Source organism: Silurus meridionalis, chromosome 8, assembly GCF_014805685.1.
Source record: "Silurus meridionalis isolate SWU-2019-XX chromosome 8, ASM1480568v1, whole genome shotgun sequence".
NCBI classification, from domain to species: Eukaryota; Metazoa; Chordata; class Actinopteri; order Siluriformes; family Siluridae; genus Silurus; species Silurus meridionalis.
Window position 1 is genome coordinate 28206585 of NC_060891.1, and position 10294 is coordinate 28216878.

At 37.1% G+C, this 10294-nt stretch overlaps 1 protein-coding gene across 2 annotated transcripts in view; it reads right to left on the reverse strand.

Moving 5' to 3' along the window:
* Positions 1 to 6394: 6394 nt before the first annotated feature.
* sgms1a (sphingomyelin synthase 1a) overlaps positions 6395 to 10294 on the reverse strand; it is a 16071-nt gene continuing 12171 nt past the window's right edge. For both annotated transcript variants that reach the window (XM_046856143.1, XM_046856144.1), the window contains one exon: positions 6395 to 8907. In XM_046856143.1, the coding sequence (XP_046712099.1) occupies positions 8713 to 8907 (195 nt within the window). In that variant the 3' untranslated portion in view covers positions 6395 to 8712. The remainder of the gene's footprint in view (positions 8908 to 10294) is intronic.

The following is a 10294-nucleotide window of genomic DNA, read 5'->3' on the forward strand; positions in this document are numbered from 1 at the left end:
TTTTCCAAAGAAGTACCAATGATCAGCCAATATATATTTATATATAAATATATATATATGTGGTCAGATCCTCCTATGATCCCAGACCCTGAGAAGTGTCATGCAACAAAACAATAAACTTTCTAATCTAAGGAGAAAATCTCTTTAATCTGAGGAGAGAATTTCTTTAATCTGAGGAGAGAATTTCTTTAATCTGAGGAGAGAATCTCTTTAATCTGAGGAGAGAATCTCTTTAATCTGAGGAGAGAATTTCTTTAATCTGAGGAGAGAATCTCTTTAATCTGAGGAGAAAATCTCTTTAATCTGAGGAGAGAATTTCTTTAATCTGAGGAGAGAATTTCTTTAATCTGAGGAGAGAATTTCTTTAATCTGAGGAGAGAATTTCTTTAATCTGAGGAGAATCTCTTTAATCTGAGAGAGAATCTCTTTAATCTGAGGAGAGAATTTCTTTAATCTGAGGAGAGAATATCTTTAATCTGAGGAGAGAATCTCTTTAATTTGAGGAGAAAATCTCTTTAATCTGAGGAGAGAATCTCTTTAATCTGAGGAGAGAATCTCTTTAATCTGAGGAGAGAATTTCTTTCATCTGAGGAGAGAATATCTTTAATCTGAGGAGAGAATCTCTTTAATTTGAGGAGAGAATCTCTTTAATCTGAGGAGAGAATTTCTTTAATCTGAGGAGAGAATCTTCTGAGGAGAGAATCTCTTTAATCTGAGGAGAGAATCTCTTTAATCTGAGGAGAGAATTTCTTTAATCTGAGGAGAGATTAAATCAGATTTCTTTAATCTGAGGAGAGAATCTCTTTAATCTGAGGAGAGAATCTCTTTAATCTGAGGAGAGAATCTCTTTAATCTGAGGAGAGAATCTCTTTAATCTGAGTAGAGAATCTCTTTAATCTGAGCAGAAAATCTCTTTAATCTGAGGAGCCGCCTGCTCACCCATCCTTGAGCCCCTCTGTCCCTCCTGGGGCGATGACCAGGTCATGGAAAGGAGACAGAAGTTCCCAGAATTCAAACTATTTTATTTTTATAATTAATTTTTATTATAATTTATTTTATTTTACTGTAATAATTACAGTTTATTGATGTTTGCATTTTACCTTGACATGTTTGGTATCATTTTAAAGATCTCAGTGTGATTGGAAATATGATCTCAATCCCATATCAGTAAAATAGACTTCAGGTTTGGGGAAATTCTGTCCTACTGACATAAAGGTTGCCCCGGAGAAGATCCTTACCAGGTGTTAGTTTAACACTGGGTGATATTTGTTTTTTAGGTCACCTTCAGTCCCAAGAAAGGGTTTGCAAATATTTTATCACTTTGAATTTACGAGTGTTTGCTATGGTTTGGGTATTCAAGGAGATTTGGTGAAACGCTCAGGGGAGCATTCGATAGTTAGAACTTCCCACACAGTCTCTGTGTGTCTCCATCGCCACGTACAGTAACTCTTTAACACTTCTTTAGTAAACTGCATCGCTAAATTATTTAGTTTTCTGCAGATCATGTTGTGTAACTTTCTTCTTTTATTTGTTTTAGATGTGACATTTGTTTATTGATTATTGCAAATAAATGTAAAATTCTTGATTTACTCTGAAATTTCCTGAAATCATTTATATCTGGTTGATTATGTAGTCTGGTGTTACCACAAATCTGTGACCAGGACAGTACAAACTGAAGGCTGATGAACGGATGGAGCATAGAGCACAACGTCTGGGACCTTCTGATGTCTGACTATCTCTGACATAGCAAGTTATAACCAAGTGTCTACATACAGTATTCTTTATTCATGAGCAGCATTGAGCAGCTACTTAAAGAATATTAGTTTATGGTTATATCCTCTGACTAAGATTCAGACTGGCCAATGTGCCTCCGTGAGCAGGTATTGTTCAAGAACAAGGCTCCACACCAGTGGGTTCCGTCGTTGGGCCATTGGGTGGGCACCCTTTATGTATATGAATGATAGATATTGTATTTTGCAATAATTTTAAGTCGTTCTGGATACGAGCGTCTGCCAAATGCCGTAAATGTAAATGTAGGAAGAATTTAATATGGAGGCGAAAACGAGGAAAACAACAAGCGAACACTAAAAGGACCACACACACACACACACACACACACACACACACACACACACACACACACACACACACACACACACACACATGGTGTATAGTGAATTATACAGAGAGATGCAAACTCAGTCTATCTCAGGTTGGTAAAAGGTGATAGTGTCAACAACAAAATGTCACCTTAAAGGATTTTCTATCATTGCAAAGTTGCACATCCTGCTGGTTTGCCTGGCTGAGTTAGAAGATCACTGCAGTGCGCCAGGTTGGGTGTCAAGTCAAGTCAAGTCAAGTCAAGTCAAGTCAAGTCAAGTCAAGAAGCTTTTATTGTCATTTCAACCATATATATCTGACGCAGTACACAGTGAAATAAAACAACGTTCCTCCTGAACCCTGGTGCTACATACAACAACAATCACAGAAAACACAGGGTATAGGACTGTAAGTGTCCTCAACATATAAAGTGCATTGTGTGCAACCTGGTGTAAAACAGTGCAAACACAACACAAGACTGTCCAAGACAAATACACAAAACACAAAATAGTGCCGCCAGTAAACCGGTTGTATATTAAACACTGCAGTGTGTAAAAGAGAAAAGTGAGCATCATAATTAACTAAAATGTAAATTGTTTGGTTGTTTGCGGAGTGGCAGAGTAAGGTTGCAGAGTAAACGCTGAAAATGATGTGAACATAAGAGACTGGATTTCTTTAAATAAAAAACAAAACAGTGCACAGTTATTCCAGACTCTTCTGTATTATTCCATATCTAATTTATTATTATTATCACTGGACTCCATCATGATGCATCCTGGGATTCCCTGACATTCCTGACCCTGAGTCACTGCTACTCCAACAAACTCATATATGTATATATGATAGTACTGTGTGTGTGTGTGTGTGTGTGTGTGTGTGTGTGTGTGTGTGTGTGTGTGTGTGTGTGTGTGTTGTTATCGCCTCACTTTTGACATTTCCATCTAATATTTCAGGAGGATTAAACCTAAAGTTCAGCATGATTTTGAGAAGACTGTGGTAATTGCCTGAAAAAGTAGCCAGAGACCCTTGCTGTAGTTCCAGACGCTCACCAGCAGATGGAGACAACAACAACAACAACTAGCGCGCTTACCATTACTGGTTCCTTAGATTTTATTTCCACCTAGTGGCTGAAAATGAAATTACTATAATTCTACACCTTTATACAGGAAACATGATATTAAAGATTTTTCTATTAAAATGTGTCTGGTATATTAATAGTGTGTGCATTATAATAACATATATAATTATTATCACAATTAGTTTATTACCACTTCAATGTATTGATAGCATCTATTTAGGTTATATTCAGTAATATAGAGAATTCCTGTAAGTGTAATTTTACTAATTTAACATTTAATTTACATGAAATCGTTGAATTGTGTCGTTATAGTTACTGCTTGCACAGGTACTCATATAACATACATGGTGTTTGGAGCATGTGGCCTGCCCATAGAAACAAAACTGTGTTTTAGGTATAGTGTATTGCCTGGTACACTCCAGTAGAGGAGGAAAGTAATGAAGTACAAATACTTTGTTAATGTACTTAAGTAGATTTTTCTGGTGTCAGTTCTTTACTTCATTTAAAATTTTTCACACAACTTTTTACTTTCACTCAATACATTCTTACACAAATATCTGTACTTTCTACTTCCCTTTTTTAAAACAGACTCGTTACATTAGTTTTATTTTGGTGACATTCTCATAGTGATGTTCTTCTCATTGCGTCATTTCAGCACATCAACATGTTTCCTGTCACTGAGCTGCTTTTTCAATCCACTGGAGTATCATTTCCTCTCACACACCACAGACGTGGACTAGTTTCTGAAGCTCACAATGAGCAGGCAGAAGGCAGTAAGAAGTCTGGGGTTAACGTGCATGAGACAGAGGGAGTCAGTGATGAGAACATGGCTGAGAACAGAGACATTCCTGATCACCTGATCATCATCATCATCTTTTCTCTGCTTGTGTTCTATATGGTGCTTCCTCAGTCTGGATACATTCATTAGAGAACAACATTAACATTTCTGTTTGACGATTTTTATTAAAAATATAAATCAATAAATTCAAAATGAGACAAAATTAAAACTTTCAGTGCAACAAACGTTTATTCACAACGTCCTTTCTTTACACAGATAAATTATAAATTTACTCCACCAAAAAATGATTGTAATCAATAAACATTTGTTTTACTGATGCACTAAGTCTCAAATCAGCAGCAAATTTCGCCATGATGCGCACAATTAACCCTCTGGGGGTCGAGAAACACGGCGGTGCGTTTTGTGGCATTTTTGCCTCATAACTCTGAAACGAACTTAAATTATAAAACAAACTTAAATTACTCTGTCTTTTTGATCATACGGATAAGATATTGTAAAATAAAGATGACAGGCAGGGGGCGCTCTTTGCCATCTCTGTCGTCTCTCTTCAAAAACACAAATAAAACATCCTGAATCTCAGTGAATATTTGCTCCACAGACATAATAAATCTGTGTATAAAACTCTAAATATCTCCTTTTAAGTCAATCAATTCACATCGATAAGAAATTTTCTCTGATTCTGTCGTCAGTATGAAAGTAAAAAGTGATGCAGTTTCTCTGGTGTCACCTCATTAAACATCCGTGTGGAAACAGCAACGGTTCACTTTGGTGTCCTGATGATTTACGTCATTCAAAACATATCAAACAAATTACTTTGAAGCATCAGCAAGAGTATTTAGTCTTCATGCTCTATGTTGAGTTTGGTTTCATGAATAATAAACATACATTTGCATAAATCATCAATATTAGTCCATGCGCATGTTGATTAGAGAATAAAAATGTGTTAATTTGTGGTACAATAAGAACAGATTAAAAATATGCGATGTAATCGTGATTAAATATTTGAATGGATTGACAGCAGTAATATTAATATGACGTGTGGTTCAGTTTCCAGCGTGACACTAAAACAGGTAGTAATAATCACTAGTTTACTGAAGAACAAGTCAGAGCACAAACTTCTTTACTTTCACTTCAGTAAAAAAGTGCAGTCAGAACTTCAACTTTCAACAGAATCTTTTATAACATCAGGATCTGCACTTCTACTGAGTGAGGGATGTGTGGACTTATACCTCCTCTGCACTTAAATCTCTTTTTTCGCTTTTTCTCATCTCTCTATTCTCACCTCCTCCACTAAATCTCTGAGGGATATTTGGTTCACTCTCAGGTTAATGATTATCTGAACCTGCTATAAGTGTGGAAGTGAAGTTTTCTGAATGTAAAACTCATATGTAAAACTTATAATCACTAAAACAATCTCATGTTTATAGACATTTTTCCCAGAACATTCTCGCGACCTGATATCAGCTGTTCCACAGCCGGGGTATTGGGCCACGGCCCGGTGTTTTGGAAACTTTTATTTTAGTGACCGATGCTTTAAGTGTTCAATTATAACCCTGCATTTGCTCTAATGATGATGGACTAGAAACGTCTAGGACAATAAAGGTTTTTTGTGCCAGAAGTGAAAAACTATGTCAGAAGTTCTCCCAATATCATTTAGAGTTCAAGGTGATCACTTGCAAACTTGAGCATGCAAACTTCTAGAGATCTGCATGTGTACAGCTAGGAGGCGCAGTGCCTGGTGAATAATGGGATTGCAGTAACAATCGGAAGGTTTTTTATAAACATATTTGTAATATTTGCGATTTGTCCTCGCAGGCATTCAATAACATTATCAATAACATTATCATTTTCATGTGCTCTGATTGGACGATCAGAAAGTGCCACTAGTCAAATCTGTAGCAAAGTGCACAAGCTCTAATACAGTCATGTGATTTAATAGCTGTTTTTTTTTCCCACTACGACTGACCGAGGAGAAGAAACTGATTTGGGTCACAAGCTTTTCTTGAAAAGATCGTCTTGTAAACACTTAGGATGTTTACAAGAGGGCCTTTTCAAGAAAAGCTTGCAAACCAAAATCAGTCAAGAAAATCTGGACGTCATGAGGAAAAGTCGCCAAAACAGATTAAAACGTTACGCCTTTTCTGTTTATCCTATGATGTATGTGGAGGTGTGTGTGTGTGTGTGTGTGTGTGTGTGTGTGTGTTTCTGCTGGAGATGATGTATGTGGAGGTGCAGTTGTGGCTCCAGTGAAAGGAGACGTGTTGAATTGTGATCATTGTGTTTGTTGCTTTAGTGATGATGTTCATTGTGACTGGATGAGATCCTGTGTGTGATGCAGCTCTGATCTACTGCACTTCTCTACTATACTGATGGGTGTATATCTTATTAAAGAATTTACCTTTTTTATATATAAAATCAACCTGAAATTCAACAGGCAAAAATATCATTTCATTAAATACCAAATTTTACACAGTCAATCTTTTAAAAATAAAAAATATGAAATATGAAATAACAAATATGAACATTTTTTAATAATGTAAATGAAAAAAAAAAACATTTCAGTTCCAGCAGCAGCCTGGCATCTGAGTGTATATACTAATAAAATTATTATTATAAAAAATAAATTAACAATTGTAAATCAGCAAATTTAATAAATTACCCATAATTTAACAAACATGATTTAAGACATTAATTATATAAGTAATCATTAAAAAAAAAAAAGTTTATTTAAATAATTTTAAGGAAATAAAATACAGAATAAAAGATTTCATTCAAACTCCACCCCTTGAATCATTAATATTATAATCATTTATTAACACAAACAGATCAACATCAACAAAGAGAAAAAATAACGACTTACAGTGAGCGAGTTTCTGATTGTGAAAAAAAAAATACAATAAAAATTAATACTTACATTTAACACACAAAATTATTCTAATTATTTGTTTAATTAACGGCTGTAACGGATTGATTTTATATTCTCATATAATTTTGCGATCAAAATGAGAAATAAATTTAAGTGTCAATATTTTACAAAAGAAAATAAAGAGAAACGGTATTTAGCATGTAGCGTGTAGCATGTAGTCGGTACTGAGGTCGTGTTATTGTTTCAAAAATAATGTAAAGTTTAGTTGGAAACTAAACAATGAGAGTTGAACATGGTGATGTTTTATATCAGTGATTATCAGCACACACCTGACGTTGCCATAGCAATCGAACAGAAGATTGAGGCGACGCAATGTTTTCTGGATTGGATTACGGTTCACAATAAAGTGCTTTGTTTCTTCAAAAAAACTTAAAAAAAATCTTTTATTTTTACATTCATTAAAACTAATCAGACCACACTATACTGCTCTCACCCAATCCGAACACACTATACTGCTCTCAGCCAATCAGAACACACCATACTGCTCTCAGCCAATCAGAACACACCATACTGCTCACCCAATCAGAACACACCATACTGCTCTCAGCCAAACAGAACACACCATACTGCTCTCACCCAATCAGAACACACCATACTGCTCTCAGCCAAACAGAACACACCATACTGCTCTCACCCAATCAGAACACACCATAATGCTCTCAGCCAAACAGAACACACCATACTGCTCTCACCCAATCAGAACACACCATAATGCTTTGACTCAATCCAAACATACTATACTGCTCTCACCCAATCAGACCACACCATAATGCTTTGACCCAATCAAAACATACTATACTGCTCTCACCCAATCAGAACACACCATACTGCTCTCACCCAATCAGACCACACCATAATGCTTCGACCCAATCAAAACACATCATACTGCTCTCAGTCAATCAGAACACACCATACTGAAAATGAACACAAATCAAGCAAACAAAACTGTCACAGTCCCCAACGAATCGTAATCCACAGACTACTGCTTTCAGCCAATCAAAACACTGAATACTGCTCTCAGCCAATAAGAAAATTTAGCAGCAGCACTGTGGTGAAGTAAAAGTATGAAAACACAGACGACTAAACAAAGCAGTGTGATTTCTAGAATATCCAATCAGTAATAAGCTTGTATTGTTTAATAAGGACCGCCCCTTTTTGTTCAGCAGTTAACTCACTGTTTTTGGGTAGTTTTGTGGCCACTAGATTCACCTCTAACATACAGGAAACAAAAATATCTAAACTCTCTTTGGGCGATGGATCAGGTGAGGTGAACTTTTACCCCACATTCAAAAACTATTTGGTCACAACAAGACGAACAAACGTTTAGCGATCAGGCTGAATTTGACGTCACACTAACGAGCTAATACCACCGGGTGTAGGATCGTGGAGGAGGAAGGCACTGAAAAAAATCTCCAAATCTCCCATGAAGATGCTCCAGCATTCAGGAAAAATACAAATCTAAAAAACATCCAATACTTCTTTTTGTTTTCACTTTGGGAAAATAAATCTGCCAAAGTCTTTAGAAAAGATTTACACAACATACGATTACAATACGTTTCTGACGTAATTATAAAAAAATAGCCCCGAAAAATTCTTTAGATACTATTTGGTGGTTAATTTACTGTTAATAATGATGTATATTTATGTATTTATTTATATATAATACGTATTTCAATAATAAAATCAGATTCTTGGCGCTACGTCGACTTTTCAGGGACGTAAAAAAAAAAAAAAACATCCACATCACAGTGTCGAGTCCAGGCTGCAGGGGCTGATGGGAAACGAGTCTCTGTCACTTTCTCTTCTGGGTTAGAGCGAGTCCACAGCGGTGTACTTCACCCGGCCCCCCACAGAGGGTCGCCATGGTAACGAGAGCCACGGAAATAGCTTCTGGTAGTGACGGGGGACGACGCCCTGAACGTTTCTCTCAAAGTAGCTGAAGAGACGAAACCACCAGACGCGAGAGAAAGCGTTAGTCTGCGAATCCGAATCCTGCTTCAGACACTGAGAGAAAGAGCAAGAGAGAGAAAGAGAGAGAAGAAAGGACAAAATTAACAAACTGAAACCAAAAAAAGACCCACAGCGGAATCCTGAACGAAATGATTAAACACACAAGCTCTTTTAAACACACAAGCCATTTTAAAACTCTTCAGTCTCGTTTTGAGTGTCAGTTTCTTCCATGAAATCTGGAATCGAGTGGAGACAAATTTGCCCCCTGAATAAATACACAGGCATTTGTGTGAACAGTAATATGGGGAAGATGATGTGTGATATCATTAACTAAAAACTTCTATACTTCCTTAGTGAACACAATATCTTGTGTAAAAGTCAGATTGGCTTTTTTACCAAATTACAGCTGATCATATTTACGCCCTGCACAGCTGATCACACATTTACACCCCGCAGAGCTGATCACATTTACACCCGCACAGCTGATCATATTTACACCCTGCACAGCTGATTACACATTTACACCCCGCACAGCTGATCACACATTTACACCCAGTACAGTTGATCATATTTACACCCAGCACAGCTGATCATATTTACGCCCTGCACAGCTGATCACACATTTACACCCCGCAGAGCTGATCACATTTACACCCGCACAGCTGATCATATTTACACCCCACAGCTGATCATATTTACACCCGCACAGCTGATCACACATTTACACCCAGTACAGTTGATCATATTTACACCCAGCACAGCTGATCATATTTACACCCTCACAGCTGATCACATTTACACCCTGCACAGCTGATCATATTTACACCCAGCACAGCTGATCATATTTACACCCGCACAGCTGATCATATTTACACTCTGCACAGCTGATCACATTTACACCCTGCACAGCTGATCATATTTACACCCAGCACAGCTGATCATATTTACACCCGCACAGCTGATCATATTTACACCCTCACAGCTGATCATATTTACACCCTGCACAACCGATCATATTTACACCCCACACAGCTGATCATATTTACACTCTGCACAGCTGATCACATTTACACCCTGCACAGCTCATCATATTTCTGCACAGCTGATCATATTTACACCCCACACAGCTGATCATATTTACACTCTGCACAGCTGATCACATTTACACTCTGCACAGCTCATCATATTTCTGCACAGCTGATCATATTTACAACCCACACAGCTTATCATATGGACACCCCACACAGCTGATCATATTTACACCCAGCACAGCTGATCACATTTACACCCCACACAGCAGATCATATTTACACTCTGCACCGCTGATAATTTTTACAACCCACACAGCTGATCATATTTACACCCCGCACAGCTGATCATATTTACACCCTGCACAGCTGATCATATTTACAACCCACACAGCTGATCATATTTACAACCC